This window comes from Vanellus vanellus (assembly GCF_965231255.1).
Source record: "Vanellus vanellus genome assembly, chromosome: 2".
NCBI classification, from domain to species: domain Eukaryota; kingdom Metazoa; phylum Chordata; class Aves; order Charadriiformes; family Charadriidae; genus Vanellus; species Vanellus vanellus.
The window spans coordinates 140,939,535-140,960,577 of NC_138906.1; the positions used below are offsets into that span (position 1 = coordinate 140,939,535).

Genomic DNA, 21,043 nt, shown 5'->3' on the forward strand with positions numbered 1-21,043 from the left:
ACGAAGTGTGGATCATAGTGACCGTTTAAATTTGCTAATCTTAAAAAAAAAAAAAAAAAAAAAAAAAAAAAAAAATTAAAAAATCCAAGTCTTATTTCTAGATTTAGGGCTGAACCTTGAAATACTTATAAATTTTGAGTTATCCTGAAGATTAATGAAGTACTATAAAATATTAATAAAACTCTTGTGGTCACTGAATAACTAATTTTTAGCTGGATGCTCGGAGTTAGTTAAATTTCCTTAATATCTCTGAAAAACTATGTTTCTTAATCAAAAAACCACCTACAGATTGTTTTCCTACTCTTCCTGACACCCCCTCACTCCCAAGATGTAGTTCAGTATAATTGTTGTTAGCTGCTCGTGTGGGACCTGACTCTGCTTAGTATTCTCATCTCTCTTTCACTTCAGTGGCAGATCTGATCTGAAACTGGGCATATTGGCTTTTACCCTATCTTAATCCGTAATTTTTAGATGCAACTCTATGCAATTCTAAGACTGCAACATGAGAAAGACTCCATAATATAAGAGATTTAGGAATGTTTTGGATGTTCAGGTTTACCTGAACTAGAAATGCTGTTGCAGTGTTTATTGTTTTTGTAGGGCCATTTCCATTACTAACGCTGAAAAATGCTTCATTTTAGGTTGAGTGCTATGACTATGATAGTGATGGGTCTCATGATCTCATAGGAAGTTTTCAAACTACGATGTCAAAACTGAAGGAAGCATCTCGGTCCTCACCTGTAAGTCTTAGGTAGTCTAAGCTGGCTATCTGTTTTTGACAAGTTGTTTTAGTCATTTTGGAGCAAAATGGGCATCACCTGACTTGCAGGTATTGGAAGTTGTGTTAGGATACACCTTAGCAATGCTGCTGTAGTTGAGGCTGACTCAGCATTTACATTATGCATCTTCTTTCCTAGGATTAATTTTTTAATAACAGTTTTTAACAGTTTTTAATATTAGATATCTAAATACCTAACCATCAGCACAAATTAATTTCACTAATCATAAAAACACAGAAATAAAAAAATAGAGTGTTAAAAGATAGAATGCAGTATAAATTTCACTGCAGTTAAAAGGCCAAAGCTTGTAGTATTTTTTCAAGTTTTAATCAGTCCTTTATTTCAAGTATGGCACTTATCAGATATCATGCATACCTTAGTGAATGTGAAAAAAATCAACATTTATGCCACTGCAGAAAAATGCAACTGAATGTGTTATGTTAGGTGGCTCTTCTTTAAAGTGAAGTTAGCATTGGTGTTCTTATGAACTATAACAAGTTGCAAACCTTTTAATAGATGAGGTTTACGTTTAGAAGACAAAAGGTGGCATAGCAGCCTTAACATAACAGTCTTCGTTTTATGGACGTGTGTTATCAAAATATTTTACCATCTTTTCCTTTAATTCTGTAAAACCTGCATAACTGCTCCTGCATTAATAATAACGGGATATATCGAGTGCCTGGTTGTACTTTTCTAACATCTTGAGTGTTGCATTTGTGCTAAATTTCAGAGCTTTTGAATGTGAAGAGTCAACCTTGACCATAGTGGTTTTTTGATTGCTGCTTTGTGCCCTGCCATGCTTTTCTTTTAGAGACCTATTTCTGAGTTCATTTTCAGTTATGTATGGTTCAGTTCAGCAAAGATTCGAGACAACACAAATAATGTGCTCGAGGTTTCTTCTACTTTTAAATGGAACTAAGCTCTAATCCTGTGTGATCTGATTAATTTGATAATGTCTGTAAAATATTTCTAGTGCACATTAGAATTTGACTTTTATCCTCCAAGTGTGATCTTTAGTTATTCCCACAATTTTGGCATCAGCTGCACCTGTGGGGGACTTGGCACAACTTCTCTCAGGTTTACTTGAGGTGAGCGTGGGTGTGACTCTGTATCCTCAGTTGCTGAAAAAGCTAGTCTTGTATGACTGAAGTGAACGAGTGGCTTTTCATTCTCTGGAGAACTGCTGATTGATTCATTGATTTATTTGATCTTCCCCCCAGGTATGCTCTTAGTAAGCTCTGGTTGGAGGATTATAAAAATATAGTTGAAATGGAGTTGAAAGAAAATGTAGTTGAAAGATTGTAAATGCTATGTATCTCATGGCCATCGTTAGCAAGTACCTCACCAGTTGACATAGCACAAAGCCAAGTCCCTGAAAGACAATTTCCATCAAATAGAAGTGATGCTCATGGTGAAACATCCAAAAAACAAAAGTAAACAAGAGGCATGTAGACTTCTCAGCTTCTCAGGTGCTGACCTCGTTAGTGCATTTTTTCGCTTGAGATTAATTGCAAGATCACTTTTTAAAACTTAATTAACTTAAACCACAGCAGTGGAACCTGTTTCTGGCACTGAGCCAAAAGGCATGACTGGAATACCTGCTCAGACTATTTATGCACCAGACACGTTGCACTGTGCATCATGAGTGTGTGATGGCAGGAGCTTTGTCACCTGGCTAGCTTTTCATTGCACTTGGAGGTTAAGGTATTGGTTTAGTTGATGAAGCCTCCACAACTGATTTGGGAAAGCTTAAACATTATACCTCTTATTTCCCGTGTTACTGCCACAGCTGTGGGAAACAGTAATGCTTAGTCTGAATCACCATATCTTTACTAAAAAGAAAGTTGTTAGCAGAATCCTCACAGAGAAAATGGTACAAAATTTCTTTGGTTGAAAATATAGTTATCTAAACAAACATATTTGTAAACTTTTGGATAAGAGAGGATTTCTGTCTTAATGTTTTTTTTTTTTTTTCTTGCTGATTTTGGGCAGACTGGGCTTAATTTTGCTTGATAGTGAAATGAACTGTATTTTTAATACAAGCCCAAAGTACCAGTCCTAGAATAAAGAATTTTTAAATTTGTTGCATAAATGATATTTATCATGCTTTGGTTGGATTTGTTTGCGTTTGTGCAGGTTGAATTTGAGTGCATCAATGAAAAGAAAAGACAGAAGAAAAAAAACTATAAAAACTCTGGCATTGTGAGCGTTAAGCACTGTGAGGTCAGTAATATATTCTAGTGTGACTCTTTGTTTTTAAGCATTCAGGCATAGCAACTCTCATCTAGTATGCCCTCACCCTCAAACTGCAAGAAACTTTAAAATGTCTGGAAGTTCCAGACACAGTAAATATTTAAGGGCTCTGATTCATATAAGGAGACAGACTAACAGCTGAATTGGGTGTCTGTCTTTGCCTATGTGGCAAAGGTTGCTTACCAATTTGTAAGGTTGTTCCTGAACCGCTGCGTTTATCAGCTCATCGTTTTGTGGTGAATTAAAAGCTGGTAAGTCTGTCATAATATGTTGGGTTTGGAGGTGTTTTGTTGTCTGCCTGTAATTTTGTAAAAAGCCTGATTCTGATGCACTGAGTGTGTGATGGCACATGCTGTAAATATCCTTACTGCAGTGGGTGAGTGGAATATCTATAGAGTAAAAGTAGTGTTTTGCATGGGTAAAGATAAATCTGGAACCTCAAAAGTTGCTGCAATAATACTTATTGGTTTTCTCCCATTTAAAAAAAAAAGTTAATTTCTATCTTTAACTTCTATTTTTAGATCATAGTAGAATGCACATTCCTTGATTACATCATGGGTGGGTGTCAGCTGAATTTCACAGTAAGTTAAATCATTTCTAGAAAGTAGCTTTTGAATTTTGGAACAAATGGAATTATATAATTGATTGCTTGTGCTCTTCATTTGATTTTTTTTTTGTTGTTGTCCGTAGCATGGAGGGGAAAAAACATTTTGCCAGACTCCATCTAGTCTGTTTAGAAAAAATTATTTTCTTTACTCATGCCACAAAGTTCTGAACCTGTAGTTATGTTCCTTAGGAAGTAGTTGTGCTGTGTGGATGGAGACCAAGGAGAAATTTACAATTCTCTGATTTACTTCAAGTTTCCTTTTCATAAGGGCACTTTTGGTTTTTTTTCTTCCTCTGACCAAAGATTTCACTTTTGCCCTTGATGGTGGTTTTCAAGGCCCTTTGCTTAGTGAAAACAATACAGAAGTGATCATATGGATTAGGACCCTTAAGTTGTGTAATTCGCAAACCAAATGCAGCACAAATAACAGTAATATGTCTTCACCCTGGAAATACGCCTCATCACCAAAGCACAGAAGACCCACTGAGGTCAGAAAGAACTAGCTGAAGGCTTCTGTGGTGTCTGACTAGTCATACTTCTGAAAAATGTGTATGGCAAGAACCAATGTGAAATTAATTTAACAGCTATTGAAGAACTGCTGTGAACAGAAACTGAAAGTAAACATAGTGGAAACCTGATACGTGAAAGTCAGTTCAGCCATTCTGAGAGATGTGGAGCTTCTGCTGGTTTTATAGTGGCATTGTTTTAAGAGTGTTAATATTCCAAGAAACCTGCCTCTAAGTATTGTGCCTATTACATTTGTAGATATCCTGGTAACTACTGTTTATGACTCTCATGATTTTCACTTTGGCTTTGCGAGAGATAAGAAACATAATTTTATCTCTAACAGCAATTTGATACAAATATTGCATTTGACAGGTGGGGATAGATTTTACAGGCTCCAACGGAGACCCTCGCTCTCCAGACTCTCTGCATTACCTCAGCCCTAATGGAGTTAATGAATACCTAACAGCCATTTGGTCTGTAGGACTGGTCATTCAGGATTATGATACGTAAGTTTCAGATTTTCATTTAAATAATTTTTCTAGATATGTATAGATTTTTGTGGTAGTTTCTTAAACCAGTGTTGAAGATGCCAGCAGGTATATTGGAATTAAGCTTCTGAGCTGAAATGTAGAGCTAAAAAAGACTTCATAATCAGTGCGCAATCACATAACCACAAGCAGAAGCTTCTGTTTACAACAGACAAGCAAGGCTTTTCATCTGTGATTTCAAGAGCAGCATTAATTTAAATAAATGCTTGCATTCTTGCCAATTTGCTGTTAAAGACTGGTTTTGGTCCTAGAAATGATTACAGGGGGAAACTGCCATTTAATTTTGCCTCTTACTGATTAATAAACAGCATTTTTAATGAACAGAAGCAGCACTGATTAGCTAAACTTACTGAACTATGACAGCTTTTAAAGGAAGGCACTCACTCAATTTTCTTTAAAATTGCTTTTTTAGAGATAAGATGTTTCCAGCCTTTGGATTTGGTGCGCAAATTCCTCCTTCCTTTCAGGTAATGGAATATGTAAATGCATTACATAAGATAACTGAAAGTACTTCAGGAGGAGATTGTATATACAGTCCTGACTGTCTTTTGTGTATTGACAGGTGTCACATGAGTTCCCATTAAATTTTAACCCATCAAACCCATTCTGTAATGGTAAGTCTGAGAAAGTAACATCAGACCTAGAGAATAAAATGTCTAAAGTTAAGGGATGAAAACCACTTGAAAGGAGAACCGTAAAGCGTGTTGTTCTAGTTAAATAATGATTTTAGTCACATAGCAAGAAACAATTTTATAACCGTTTTCTTAGTTATTAGAAATAGCATTTGGTCTCTTTTCTGTAATGATCCGTGAAAGAAGTGGTTTAAACAGCTAGGACACACTATTCACATAAAGCCAAGCATGTTAGGCATGTGTGTTGAGCATTGGTCAAGCTGAAGGCCTCCATTGCTCATGAATCATTTATTTTTTTCATCATGGTTAGTTTTAAGTCTTTGGATCATCACTTTAAATAAGTGATATATACAACATTTTAGGAAGTGCTTCAAAATATCCTAATTCTAATATGAAAAAACCAATGTGATCTATTTGTGTTCTATAGGAATCCAAGGCATCGTTGATGCATATCGGGCTTGTCTTCCTCAAGTTAAGTTATATGGGCCAACAAATTTTTCTCCAATTATAAATCATGTGGCAAGATTTGCTGCTGCAGCTACACAACAGCAGACAGCATCTGTAAGTTCTTTATGGGAGTGTGTGTATATTTCTTACTTTTTTCCTTTCCCTTCTAGTTTATAAATACTATTTTTCTCTTTTAAGCTTATAAGTGTACTTGTTTCAACAGCTGGTTGTTTACCTTTTGAATTGGTGTTTGGTACGCTTAAAATGAGACAAAAGCTTACTGATTTTTGCAGATTGTATATAACAATTCTCCTAAATTAACTAAACAAACTCTTCAGAGTTGAAATATCAACTTTGCACCTTTCTGGTATCTTCTATTCAAAGCTCTTTCAGTGCTATTCAGGTGTTAATCTAATTGAAACTTTTGCATATAAGGGAAAGATTTAATGTCACCTGAGAAAAATCAACTAGACCTCGTTTCACATCACATAGCTGAGAGAATTAAGTAAGGTAATGAAGAAATAGAGGATGTAGCTTCTCACACCTAGGTACCAACAAAGATAATTAACTGTCTGTACTACAAAACTTTAGATGCTCTATGTGCTGTGCCCTCCTCCCTATTAAAATTGTATACATGAGTTGTTGACCATATTAAGAAATACTAATTCTGAAGAGCAAGTGAAATCATTTAGGTAATAATCCATGCAAGTTCAGCAAATCTGAAGCCATATATATCCTAAATGATTGCTTTTAGAAAATACTTGTATCTCAGACATTGTGTAAAATCGGAACATAAAATTAGCTTTTTTGCATATAAAAGTACCTGTGGAAACCAATTTGGAAAAGAGCTATGGATTTTCATATGCCAAGAGTTTTACAAGGTTTTGCCTTGGTAGTCTTGCTGTAGTAATTGTCATCAGTATCTATATCTATATATATAAGGAAAGTAGCAAAACCTCTTGTACTTTTTTTTTTTCCATGAGAGTTCAATATGCCTAGCAAAAGATTTATTTTTTCTGCCCGAAAGGATATATTGAAGAAATTTTTCTGCCTTGCCATTTAATGTGTATCATAGATATTTTGGGTTTTGGGTTTGGGGTTGGTTTTTGGGGTGGTATAAGAAGACTCACATAAATCCAATGTGATGTGCTATTATGCTGCTGGTCATAGCCTTCTCTGATCATGGTTGTTTTGTAGACATTATTGCTGGAGTGGGGGAATGGAGTGGTGGGGAGCAATGAGAAAAGGTGATACTTGAACACAGGAGATAAGGGAAAACCAGTTATTTTAGAGGCAGATAAGGGAAGATGGGAAGCAAAGTACTGAAGAGGAAGACTTCTGAGAATACTGGGAGTATGTTTGGAACTTGAATTTGTGCTGCCCGGTAATTGTCTGAAATGAACCAAGTGAGAGAAGACCAGAAGTTCAAAAAGTGTTTGATAGTTTCTAAGCTTTGTACTTCTAGCTTGTTCTTGATACTTCACCCAGAACGGAGGCTAAGATGCCAACTTTTAGAAGCCCTGGCAGTATAGTGGTAGCAACCCAAGTGGTACTTGAATAAATTACTCAAGTCCTGTAAGGTGGTCTTGGATGTCTTGGTAATTAACTTCATAAGGCAGCTAGAAAGCATGTTTGAAGGAATGTGAAAATAGGCATGCTGTTTTTTCAGCACAAAAAGGTATGTTTTCATTTATATGTAGGATTTTAGGGATACTCTGAAACAATGAAGGCCTGTTCCATTACCCTTGGTAGCACTCTTTTGTGCGTCCATTCTTAACTGAATGAAGCAAAGGGTAGCATTTCACAAAGGTATTGATAGACGAGAAAGGCAACAAGTACAAGTTTCACATGTATAAGTTGTCCAAAACCTCAATAAACTGCCTTCTGTCTCAGGACAAATACTTGGAAGATAGGTTAACTGTTGGTTTGTCTGGGGATTTTGGAGAGGAGAGGGGTGATACCATTGGGTTTTTGGGAGGTGGCTGTCTAAAGATTTCTTCTTTTAAAAGATTATGTTGTCTGTACAAATTTCTTTGGACTGTACAGATGAAGCTTGACCACACCTTACATGTTTGATTGTAAAACTCAGTAAGTGCATTGAACAAGTGTACATGCCTACATGTTTTCTATTTCTTTGTCATAAGACAGTGTTTGTTGATTTGACAGCAATACTTTGTACTTCTCATCATAACGGATGGTGTGATAACAGACCTTGATCAAACTCGAACTGCCATAGTAAATGCTTCAAAATTGCCCATGTCCATTATCATTGTTGGTGTTGGAGGAGCAGACTTTGATGCTATGGAGTTTCTTGATGGTGACAATGGAGTTCTTAGGTCCTCATCAGGAGAACCAGCTGTCAGAGACATTGTCCAGTTTGTGCCGTTCAGGAAGTTCCAAAATGTAAGTAATCTTAATGGAATGCTTAATAAATAGTGTAGAGGCTTGCTGGGTTTGCTAGCATATCCTACATATAGTCCTAAGCTTTTCCAGTGCCTCTAAAATGAACTCTGAAGTTTGAGATAAGTCTTTATCAAATGTTAAAAAAAAAAAAAAAGGACAGAAGACTTCAGCACGTGTAGAATTTCCATTATGTAAGCTGATTCATGTTTAAGACTACTCCATTTCTGGTTTGGGCACTGCATTTCTGACAAGCTCCTACAGGGGAATGACCTTTGTACATCTTCTTCAGACTTGATTAAAAAAAATGGATGTGTTTTTCATTTGGGAGGACAAACTTACTGTGGTTCTGTTCTTATGGAAAAATGTTTTTTATTGTGGATGCCCATTTGTAAATACGGATTAGTCTCACATTTTAGTGCAGTGTTAAAATTCAATACTAAATCAGGGAGGTCATAATCAGCAGAAATTGTGTATGGGCACAATAGTGGTGATAGTTTTCATTTTCAGTAAAGCAAATATACAAAAAAAAACGGGTGGTGAAAGAATGGAGTCCTGACTTTTTGCTGTAGAACCCAGTAAAATATTCACAGGCTAATGTAGTACAACTTTTAAACATCGTATTGCTAAAAAAAATGATTTAAAAAAAAAACAAATAAAACACCAAAATTTCCTCAGGATGGCAAAAATAAGATCAATATTTTTATTTCCATCGTAATATGTTCTAATTTTGTTTTATTTCTTAGTATTAACCCTGTTAATAATACTCCTTATGCCTTCTTATTTTGTCTTTTTATTTTTATTTTTACTTTTGATACAAGTTCTTTGTTTGATCTCAGAGCAACTCAGGCAAACTGAAAGGAGAAAGAGAAAAATCAGTATAGAATATTCTTATTGAATAATGTACTTGGGTGTAGATTAACTAAGGTCAATATTCAGTATAAAATGATAAATTCAAATGTTTTCAGTTTCTAGAAAAAAGGGTGCTTTTTTTTCCCCGTGGGTACTTAGTCTTACAGTAGAAACAATGTCTCTAGAAGAGCTGCTCTGTAGCAATACAGTTACTGTGGATGAGACTTGGCGCAAAAGGTTGCGGATGATTAGATGAGCCCCTGAAGGGTCATCCTAAGCAGATTGTGGAAGTGTGTTTACATGTCTGAAGTTCGACGTCCGCACTGTGTGTGCGTGTATTTCATATGACAAAAGGTAACTTCAGACATGGCAGCACTTTGCACACCCAGCTCCTATCACGTCTGTGGAACAAGGCAGCCAGCTAGTTCCCGGTAATGGGAGTGAGAAGGTAAAGATGTCAGGGAAGCTTCCATCTGTCCCACAAGGGCACTGTGTGAATTCCTCTGTAAAATGTCAGACTTTAAATTGGCCTGGTAGAGAAGGTGCTTACTACCCAACTTTGGATCTCCATTAACAGTTGGTGGAAACTGAAACTTGGTGTTCTTTTTTTACAAGTCTCCAAAAGAAGCTCTGGCGCAGTGTGTCCTGGCAGAAGTCCCTCAGCAAGTGGTGAACTACTTCAGCACCTACAAACTGCAGCCTCCCAAGAATCCTGTTACAAAGTGAATGGGCTGAGCAGGGGAGCCAAAGCTTTGCACTTGCTTTACTTGCTGTATCTACAGACTTTGGTTCTTGAGATACTTCTGTACACATGTATACATGCACCTCTGTATGGTAATGTCTCTTAGCTTTTGCCTGCAAATCACTTTGCCAAGTGTGCCTTTTGAGGGCCAAAATTATAATTGTGTTAATATTTGATGTTGATTTGAGAGATAGGGCTTATGTGGGTGCATTTTATTTTGAAAAGTAAGAGTGGAAAAAAGGTTGAATATGCAGAGACAAGGGGAGAAAACTGGAAGTGGAACAGCTGCCTGTCTGATAAATATGGCCAGTGGAAGTGTTCAGCTACTTTTGTGTGGATCAGCACTGAGGACTGCAGTTTCTCAGTGATCGTAAAAGCAGTCTGAAATGAAAAAGAGAGTATAACCCCACCAAGCAGATACAAGTTGGTATGTGCTTCAGTGGATCTGGAATACTTCAGGCTTTTGTGCCTATTAAGCCACATTAGCATAATTTTGTCACAGGGATTTCGTAATTAGGTGAGTGCCAAAACGAAGCGTAAAGGTCCTCCTTGCATGCCTATTTCACGTTTGCCACTTCAGAGCCTCTGGCCAATGCCTGGGATTCCGGGCTGTGTGAACATGAGCCAAACAAGCCATTAAAGTATATACTCTTTTATAGTATGCAGTCTCTTAAGGTAGTACAGGAATAACTATGGTGAATCAAGGTAAACCTCTAACATCTCAGAAAAATACTATTGGTCTTTGAGGCTTCTATTGTAAAGGCTGTAAGATGTATTTCAGTGTGTACTGTGCTGGAAAATGGGAACTCTAGCTTTTATTTTGGTTGGGATTGTGTTTGGGGGTTTGTTTTTGGATTATTTTTTTTTCCCTGTAAAACAGCCATGACTATTGATCTTTAAAGGCCTTTTTGTGAAGTGGGAATTCACTTTTCAATTAAAAAGTCTTTTCTGGTTTATAACTGCACATTTTCAAGCAAAGACATTTTTGAAAGAGCTACCTAATTTATATTGGTTTTGTCATATTTTGAATCATGCTTCTTTTTCATGAGCTCACTAATGAAAAGTGCCTGCAAAAAACCCCAATCTTGCCTCTTCCCTCCCTCCCTCCCTCCCTCCCTCTCGAAGCTCTAATCCTATAATCATACTGCATTTCTCTAGGGAAGATGGTTTTTGGTTTATTTTCTTGGCTTGATCTTTCTCTTCAGCATTTACAACAAGTGTAAATCGTGTTCTCCTTGCTTAGTGGACAGATGAAGCTTTCTTGTCTCCCAGTTGCATAGTGCTTTCTGAGGATCTGATCCTGTCAGTGCATGTAACATAAGTGGACGTGAAGGTCTCATTTATCACTCCCAAGATGCCCATCCTAAACATTAATTTTGCAGTTTCACATTTGAAGTGGTTTAGAGTTAGACATCTGACTGCTCTGATTTTGGATGGTCTAGCTGTAACATGTTAGAACAGAATGGACTAACACTAAATTTACCATACTTGAGCACTCAAGATTGCACCAGGTCATAGTGTGACTACTTTAGTTGCTGGAGCTGCTCTGTTTTTTGATTATTTTTTTTTCCCCACACATGTATAATCTTGTCAAAAATCTGAGTTTGCATTAACATTGATGAAAGATACATGTATTGATATTGTCTAACACATCCTGTAAAACATACCAAATGTTTTGTAGACAGTTGACTAGTTATCAGTCACAGATGAATATGTTATTCTCCACTCCATTTCCCTTGGTGGAAGAGGGGTCCTGAATAGTTTCGGTAGAGGAATGCTAAGGAAGAGATTTTGTTTCATATAAAGCCAAGCTTTCTTTTTGAAATCTGATTCATGTGTTTGTTTATATAAAAATATACAGTCATATTTTTATCAGTGTAGTGCACGTGTTACTACTTTATGTATAAATTATAATGAAGTGTCATGCCAGATATACAACACAAAGTATTAAGATCAAGGAAGTAGTTGTAATGAACCTAAATCACAGTGCTGCAAACCGATGCTGAACGATTTTGGAAAAGTAAGCTGTTTCACAGCTACATGCTCCATGTACAGAGATAACTGGATGCAGTATTAATGCGTTGTCTGGATTCACGGACGTGGATGAGTACTGCTGATAGGAATACAGGATACTACTGAAGTTCCTCTGAGCTGTCTGCCAAAGATTATAGTGCTACATCTGAGTTCTGTTACCAATTCTGGTTTAAGTTGCTATGGAAATGCATTTAAATGCATTTAAGTATCTTAACAGGTATTATTATACTAAATATCTGCTGCATATAAAATACATAAAGCCTTTTGTTTTGTCTGTATTCTATAGATAAATTCTGAGCTTCTACAGTAGAGAATTCAGTATCTCTTATTGGAAAAGTGCCCCAATGTTCTTCAAGCTTAGGGAATTGAGTAGCATATATATGGCACCTACTTCTCAATGTGCCCTATTCTGTTTAAAAGATAAATGTTTCAGACCTGACAGCAGCAAGAACCATTTTTCTGGTATAACTTGTAGAGGCATACAGCTAACAGCCTGTTGGAAAATTTGGAAACTTCTAAGTTAGGCTGAAGCAATATTCTGAGTCAAGGAATGCAGCAGATTGTGAGTCAGGGTGGAGGGGAGTTATTTTGTTGCTTTGCCATTTGTTGTTTGTTTATTTTTACATGTAAAAAATGCCTTATTAGCTTGAGGGTGACAAAGCAAAATATTGTCAAAGTTTTGTAATGCAAATGTGCTTATAGGTCACTTGCACCACCTTGTGATAAAAATGATGTATAGCAGTCTTGATAATCAGATGCTTTTTGCCATTTAATGGTCGTAATATATACGTATGTACAGCAGAGAAATAACCCATAACCAGAATTTTTTACTTTCCTATGTATTTCAGTTCTGATGAAGTTAACTAATTTACAATGCCTATGCATTAAAAATATAATTTCAGTATACTCTTCTTCTGTTGTGCTTTTGTACTCAGCATTTCCTATCCAATGATAAATGCTGCTTTTGCAGTTCCTATGGTGAGTATTCCACAGGCTGAACAGCTCAGATTTAGAACAGGTATTATCAGATGAGAGGAAAAATGCCTTTGCACTCAGTGGTTATGAATGTGCAGTGTATATTTCATAAAGCATCTCATACTGGCTTTTAGCAAGAAGATATTCTGAAATTGGGCAGTTTTAGCAGTGACTGTTTCATGTTCTTTGCCACATGAGAGTTCTCCCATGCATGCTATTTCATACAATTACTATCAGGTTTTCCCAAATTTTTTTTTCAGAGCAGCATCTACATTTTAAGTAGAGACGCATGGAGATTTGGTTATTTTTAGTTTTCAAATACATTGTCTTACTCCACCTTCAGTTTCTTTGCGTTCAGGTGTAGTCAAGTCTGAGATGCTTTATTGGGAAAGTGAGAGATATGAGAGATATAGCAGTGCAGCAGAGTGCGGTGCCATGCAGAACCTGAGTAAGCTTTGATACTGGAAGTTGTGTCTTCTGAGCGCTCTAGAGTACTTGATTTCACCAGTCAAGAAATCCATGTTTAGAATTAGTTCTTGAAAGGATTTAATACGTCTTACATCTTGACCTTTCTTGTGTCATTCTTTCTGGTGAAAAACCCTATAAATAGTTGCAGCGTGGATTCCTGAACCCTTTCTGCCCCTGCCCACCCCTAAAAATGCAGGAATTCTGGGAAGGGGAAACTACCTCCAACAGCAGAAAAGTAGGATGTCAGAGAAAACCAGATGGATGTTACTTCTGTGTGGCCATGATCTTCAGCAGACACTGACATTTCTCCTCTTGTTTTGGGTCTAAGGAACTCGAGAGCTGTGCATAACTCAGTAATTTTGCAGACAGAACTGACAAGCTTTCCTGCAATTCTGAGCTGTTAAGAACTGTAGCAAAGCAGCAACTCATGGGATGCTCTGTTGCTGCAGTGTAATGCGAGCTGCTGTAGTCTCAGCGTTTACTTTATAGTATATGTCAGTGTGTGATTGATGAACTTAAATATGCCAGCAGTGAAAATGTTTGAAGTTACCTGATAGCATTTGTGCAGGCAATTCATAGATCATCACTATTCACAGGCGGCCTCATTTGTGAAGCAGTTCTGCAGTATTTCTAATTTTGAGATTGTATTGAGACATTCCTGGATGTACAACAGAGGAATAATTCTTTATGATGCATCTTATCATTTCTTACCTCTGTTGTGACATCCTTTTTCTTACATATCAAACAACAAGTAACATACAAATAAAGATGGTTCTTCTCATGTAGCAGTTGGACCTTGACCTCTCTGCTAATGCTACAGAACTTTTTGAAAGAGATTTGATTTTTGGTCTTGTGAGAGGATGTGTGGAATATACAACATACGGAATTCAATCATCTAGCTTTTACTCAGGCAAAGCTCCCAGCGATTCTGGCTGGGCTGCCGGCTTTGCCTGTGATTAGAGAAGTTCAAAGGCTTCAAAGAACAGGCTTACGGAATGCATAGCCTGCAGGGTCGTATATAGCCTGCAAAGTGAATTGTTTAATTTTTGGCATGGTGCCTTCCTTGGTTGACTGGTCAGCTGAGGAACTGTGAAGCCTGCCCTTACGACTTCTTGGCTTGGCCTCTGCATAATGGTTTTAGTTCCCGAAACTGTTCATCCAGTGAAAGTGGATAGGGAGAGAGAGGAGACGCAAACCCGTGGAAGACAAAAAAGTAATTGATAATTAAGCTTAAAACACAGCTTCAGCCTTTTGTTTAATATTGCATCCCTTTCTGTGATGAGTCGATGCAGAAGGTTGACAGCGTGGGAGCTCCTTGTTCAACAGCTGTAGCCCTCTCAGCTCTGGTGCTGGTAAAGGGCTTTCTTTTGTTCACAGGTACAATGTTGGGCAGTGCTGGTAAGACACAGGGCTCGCTTTGCACCATCAAGCGAGGTCTACCGTAGAGGTGAACAACAGGGGCATTGATTGAAACTATGCACCACAGAGCCGTAAAGTGTAAATCCTGCTTTTTGTAAAACAGCCTTTATTTTTGAAGTGGCTAGTTTAGATACCAAGAGTCTTCAAAAAGTTAGCTAGTATCAGCTGCTTGCTCTTCAGAGAGCATTATTAATGCCCAGCCCCTTGAGCTGTTAAAGGTCACCCCTGGGGTTGGAGGGGCAATATCTAAGTCTTTGCCATGTTTATTCACCAGAGTCAAAGACAACTGGAGCAGATGCTTTCAAAAGCCTGCCAATAATTCTGCAATCTGTTTCCCCATTGTGTCTTTTGTGATTTTATCTTTTGACAATGGTTTTGTTTTGTAGCCCTCTGTCCCAAGCTAAAGCATGCCAACACACAGCATCACAGCTTTCTGCACTGAGCCACCCTGGTCACAAAAGCAGGTCACTGATTAGAAGTAGGAAGGGAGGAGAGAGAAGGATCGAGAGAAATGTAAGTAACCTCAGCAACAGTAGGGCAGTAACAAGAAAAAGGATAACTATGGGAAACCAGAAAAGAAAATAGAAAAGAGCGCATACAATAATGAAGAGCAAACTGAGCAACAGGAACAGCAATAAGAAAGCCAGGATAAACAGGAGAGGGAAGAAGAGAAGTAGGAACAAGACAGAGTAAGAGATAAGGGGGAGCATGGATGAAACAAATGAAATACAGTCTGAGCTCTAATTCCTGTTACGCCAGAAGTTTTCTCTTCAGGCTCAAGGTTAAGTGGTAAGTATGTAAATAATTTGTCCCGTTGTCTCGCGGGAGGAGGAAGAGAAGAGGGGGAGTTGGGGTATATTTTTCTCTTGAGTAGTTTCTACTTGTAATCTCTTGTACCCAAATACAAAGTCACTGTAGCCCTCTGAATTCAGCAAGACATCAATGGGGCCACAGCCCAAAGTACCATCTATTTCTTTTTTTTCTCTTTAACTTCAACTTTGAGGATCTCTCCTTCTCCTGCTTTGGGGGATGGAGACATACTAATGATCAAAGACTCGTTAGTGGTTCCTCTGTGCATAACTGCAGGTGGTTTAGGCTTAGTGTCTGCATCCGGCTCTTCCTTTTGTGCGGGGGGTGCAGATGAGGCCACGGGCTCCACAGGCTGCTTCTCCTCTTTTTCAGGCTTATTCTCTGCTTCAGATTGAGTTTCCTAGAAACAAGAAGTTAAATGTTTTCCTGTGCTGTAGAAGAAATTCAGGAAGCAGTTCTATTCTGTATATGCAGTGGAAAGGCACAGCGTGGATACTGTGATTAATGGTGCGCAACATACGTAAATTTGTATTTAGACGCTGAAAATCATTTTCTAATTGAAAAATGCAATTTCAGAATCAGAACGCCAACATAAAACCTAGGGAAAGCTTGTGGATAGTGATAGTATCTGCTTCTTATTAATAGAGCAGGATGAAACAGGCACATTTTGGGGCACACAACCCTCCCTTAGGTCTTGCTTTCCTTTATGTACTTACAAAGAGACGAAAGTGTTGTGTAAATCTTGACATACTGCCCAGTGCCCCAGCTCCTTGGCCAAGCCTATTTGCTAGTAAGTTCACAAATACACATTAAACTGAGCAATGTTTCTGCACCAATCATAGTGTTGTAGTCATTTGTGTAACCAAAGTTCTCTATTTAACTTAAAAAAATAAATAAAGCCACTGCCAGTTCAGCTATAAAGACAGAAAAGAATTCTGCCACCTTTGGGTAAATATGTAGAACTGAGCAGGTTCTTACTAACATTAACATTTCTCAGAACAGAGTATAATGTGGGAATTATTTTTCATCAACTAGAATAACAGTTTTCACCTAAATGCAATATATTAGAGGTTTAATCAGTTTTAGCTGTGTGGGCTAAACTTTACATTTTGTCTTCAGGATTTGTGATAATCAAAGATCTGACTTTGAATTGGAAAGTTCACCATGTGCTCGAGTCAGCTGGATCAGATTACTGTGTTAGGATATTTCTGTATTTACTGTTGTTTACATAAAATCAGAAGATCGGATGCCCTTAGGGTCTTTGTAAAGTCTATTTTATCCTTACTTTCTTTCAGGATTTTTGTCTGCTTGCTTTTTTCCTTGTTATTTTTTCTTTGCCTTTGTTTTCTCTGCTCTGCGTAGAGTCCAGTTCCAGGAAGATTTGAGCCAAATTTTAGAATTAGTGTTTACAGAGATTAGGTAGAGTGATTATATCTTAGGTACTGGGAGTTTTTGCCATTGACTGCAGTAAGGCTACATTTTCACCTACTCTGTTTGCCCAGGCCCTCCCAGTATTTTTCCTGTTTCCTTCTTCAGCACCTGGAATTATTGACTCGGTTTTCTGTGGCATTACCTGAATGTCTTGTTCTCTCTTCAGCTGCAGCAGCCTAGCAAGGCCTTCTTTTCCTCTACCTCCAAGCATCGCTTTAAACAATTTCGGAGTTTCCTGTTTTTGCCCAAACAGACTGGCCAAGCCCCGTGTTTGTTGCACTGGTGGTCCTGCAGGTTTCCCCTTCTCCTTCAGCAGCACCCTGCAGACAGGAAGGAATGAGAGCACAAATCAGTGCAGTGAAACTGAGCAAAGTTTCTGCAAAGCTAAAATACCACATTCGTGGATGAAAACGTAGCAATTTTTCCAGCAATTTTTTTTTTTTTTTTTTTTTTTTTTGGTCCCAGCTCCAGTGGCAAGAGGAAAGGTGAAAAAGGTAAGGGTTTTACCCTAGGCTCTGGTAGAGTTGGAGGCTACTGTTCTAATTTGGAGTTAGAATCATAGAATCATAGAATTGCTGAGGTTGGAAGGGACCTTTAAGATTATCAAGTCCAACCATTAACCTACCCTGACAAAACCACTTCTAAACCATGTCCCCAAGTACCACATCTACCCTTTTTTTAACACCTCCAGGGATGGTGAATCCACCACCTCCCCGGGCAGCCAATTCCAATGTTTAATAACCCTTTCAGTGAAAAAGTGTTTCCTAATATTCAGTCTAAACCATTGAATCATTTAGGTTGGAAAGGAGCTTTAAGATCATCAAGTCCAACTGTAAACCTAGTACTGCCAAGCCCACCACTAATCCATGTCCCTCAGCACCACATCTGCATGTCTTTTAAATACCTCCAGGGATGGCAATTCAACCGCTTCCCTGGGCAGCCTGTTCCAATGCTCAACAACTTTTTTGTTGAAGAAATTTTTCCTAATATCCAATCTAAACCTCCTGTGGCGCAACTTGAGACCATTTCCTCTTGTCCCATTGCCTGTCACTTGGGACAAGAGACTGACCCCCACCTCACTACAACCTCCTTTCAGGTAGTTGTAGAGAGAGATAAGGTCTCCCCCTCAGCCTCCTTTTCTCCAGGCTAAACAACCCCAGTTCCTGCAGACGGTCCTCATAAGACTTGTTCTCCAGACCCCTCACTGGCTTCATTGCCCTTCTCTGGACATGCTCCAGCACCTCAATGTCTTTCTTGTGGTGACGGGCCCAAAACTGAACGCAGTACTTGAGGTGCAGCCTCACCAGTGCCGAGTATGGGGGGGACAATCACTTCCCTAGTCCTGCTGGCCACACTATTCCTGATCCTCACCAAGATCCTGTTGGCCTTCTTGGCCACCTGGGCGCACTGCTGGCTCATATTCAGCCGGCTGTCCACCAACACCCCCAGGACCTTTTCTGCCAAGCAGCTTTCCAGCCACTCCTCCCCAAGGCTCTAGCACTCCATGGGGTTGTTGTGACCCAAGTGCAGAACCCAGCACTTGGCCTTGTTGAACCTCAATACCATTGGCCTCAGCCCATCGATCCAGCCTCTCTAGATCCCTCTGTAGAGCCGTCTTACCCTCAAGCAGATCAACACTTCCCCCCTACTTGGTGTCATCTGCAAATTTACTGAAGGTGCACTTGATCCCCTCATCCAGATCGTTGATAAAGATATCAAACAGAACTCACCCCAATACTGAGGCCTGGGGATCACCACTTGTGACCAGCCACCAACTGGAATTAGCTCCATTCACCACAACTCTTCGGGCCTGGCCAGCCAGCCAGATTTTTACCCAGCAAAGTGTATGCCCATCCAAGCCATGAGCAGCCAATTGCTTACCTATATCCTGGAGAATAAACCAGTGTAGGCTCAAATTAAGGTGTTGCAAAGCAGATGAGAATTTTATAAGGTGAGAAGTAGTGTGGAGAGGGACGGATGCCTCGTACCTAAGGTAGAAGTCTCTTCCTTAGCCTTCTGGATGCTAATTGAGAGAATGTTTAATGCTCAATTTGGAGTCCAGCTGATGCTTGTGGAAGTAATAGTTTACCAAGCTAACTCAGCATGGCTCATTGCTCACAGGACGGGTTAGACAGTGGTACTTATTGTTGGTGTTCTTCAGTAGAAGAAGATACCCTGAAGATACAAAAATTACTGCCAATCATGTGGCAGACTAGATTTTCACACCCTTCTGTAGCTGTACTGATTTGCAACCATAATGACAAGAAGTGAGAATGAATGACAAGGGTAAAGATTAGATCGCAGTTCCAGGATAGATGGCACCAGTGAAAAGCAGAGGGTTCCCATGCTTTCAGTTGCTATGAGGTTACTGTACAGTTTTCGAGACAACTTTTCTATCCTTGCATAAGCTCTGACTTAAGGCTTTTTATGAACGAGGACTATACTTGCAGTCTGAAGTACAGTAAATACCATAATACTATCATTTTCTCCAGCATCTTGTACTTTTTAATTTTGGGAATTTTAGAAGGGAAGATTTAACTTTTTTTTAAGTTTTATTGTCATGATTTTAAAAAGTACATTTCAGCTGCTTGCATCGGTTTATTATATGAGGACCATACAGTGACCATCAGGCAAGTGATATAAGAAAACTTTTTTTTGCTTTAATAACTCCTTTGAGTTTATTTCAAGGAGCCCTTTAAAAGTGTGGGATGGCCAATGAATCCCACAGAGGATCTTTCAGGGCAGAGCAACTGATAACTTGATTCCAAAACTGAACATAACTGCATTCGATATGAAAACAGCACACAAATCTCCTGTTGGTGCCTTGTTTTTCTAGAGAGATGTCTGACCACACATAGAACACAGGAGTTTTGGAAGAATTCGTGGATGCCTAGGCAGGTGAGCAGAATATATATATAGGCTCCAGCATGGGGCAGGTACTGCATATCTTTAAAATGAAACAGGATATCCTGTATCTATTCTGATATCTAGAGAGAGCTTTGAGCCCAAATGGGAATGCGGATGAGAAGGATGGATGGTTATTCAACTCCTGCAGTTGAGAAAGGCTATCTGGAGGAATTGGAACTGAGTGGCTTGGCAAGATATGATTAGAGTGGGCAAGAAAGCAGAAGAAGGTAGTGCAGGACAGAGAGACAGGAATAACAAGTAATGATGGTCATACAACCGTTCAGAAAGAAGCTGGAGACAAGTCAAGAAGGCTAAATGTGGGAGATCACCAGTGAGTGGATTTGTTCCACCTTTCTACCTATCGATGCTGGTTTTGAAAAGTGGGCGATCGGCCCATTCTGTGTCTAGGTTCCTTGCTCCTCAGGGACGAATGATTGTCAAGATGCAGTCATTTGGTAATCAGGGCTGTTGAAACATGCTGAATATGACCATCTGCTAGCACTTCCACGAAACAAAATGCCACTCATGTGCTGTGTTTAGTCTTCTCTGGTGGAATTTCAAGTTTGGGAGCAACCTTCCAACCCTTGACACCAATGCAAGGCAACAGCTGAGAACAATAAGAATGCTGAAGTATGCTAATAATGACAAACTGTTTCATGTATATTGATCTTTTAGAAAGTAGTACTAATTTTGTAATTATTTTATGACAAAATCTGACAATATTATGCCCTTTAAAAACTGGAGAAACGGTGATCCTAGCAATCTACAGCCAAAGCAAAACGAAAGCAGTTTAGGTTTGAAACCCCCTTTTAGAATCCCTTTGAAAAAAGTTCACACCTCTCAAATCTGTGTATTTCCATCTTGTCAGGCCTTACTTTAAATCCATTCCTAACTTCTGCTTAAGATTTTGGAAATGCATACCAGTCTGTGGGTGAAGCCTGTCTCTGTACAATTAATTGCAGGTGTTCGGTTGCATCTTTGAAAAACTAATCCTTAACTGACATCTGTGTTGCTGTTTCTTTCTGGACTATGTAAGCGTATGGCAGCACCCAGCCAAACCGGTTTCAGGGCACAACAGGTGAGATGTAGGGAGTTGTCATCCCACTCAGCTTCATCTCCGCCTTGCCTTGTCTATGCAGAGATGACTTGGGGGGAGCTGCAAAACAGCTCAGCCCGGGGTTATCTCAAGATTTCATATGAGAACCGAAACCAAATGGCCCTTAACAAACAAA

At 38.8% G+C, this 21,043-nt stretch overlaps 2 protein-coding genes across 3 annotated transcripts in view; one reads left to right on the forward strand and one right to left on the reverse strand.

The window, feature by feature from the left end:
* Positions 1–12,706, forward strand: part of CPNE3 (copine 3) — a 31,572-nt gene extending 18,866 nt beyond the window's left edge. For both annotated transcript variants that reach the window (XM_082499515.1, XM_082499516.1), the window contains exons 8-16: positions 642–740; positions 2,916–3,002; positions 3,554–3,613; positions 4,519–4,652; positions 5,107–5,161; positions 5,257–5,308; positions 5,754–5,887; positions 7,940–8,176; positions 9,641–12,706. In XM_082499515.1, the coding sequence (XP_082355641.1) occupies positions 642–740; positions 2,916–3,002; positions 3,554–3,613; positions 4,519–4,652; positions 5,107–5,161; positions 5,257–5,308; positions 5,754–5,887; positions 7,940–8,176; positions 9,641–9,751 (969 nt within the window). In that variant the 3' untranslated portion in view covers positions 9,752–12,706. The remainder of the gene's footprint in view (positions 1–641; positions 741–2,915; positions 3,003–3,553; positions 3,614–4,518; positions 4,653–5,106; positions 5,162–5,256; positions 5,309–5,753; positions 5,888–7,939; positions 8,177–9,640) is intronic.
* Positions 12,707–15,630: 2,924 nt separating this feature from the next.
* Positions 15,631–21,043, reverse strand: part of CNGB3 (cyclic nucleotide gated channel subunit beta 3) — a gene marked incomplete at both ends in the record, with an annotated part of 69,255 nt that continues 63,842 nt past the window's right edge. Inside the window, 2 exons of the mRNA XM_082499243.1 lie at positions 15,631–15,873; positions 17,047–17,224. Of these exons, the coding sequence (XP_082355369.1) occupies positions 15,631–15,873; positions 17,047–17,224 (421 nt within the window). The remainder of the gene's footprint in view (positions 15,874–17,046; positions 17,225–21,043) is intronic.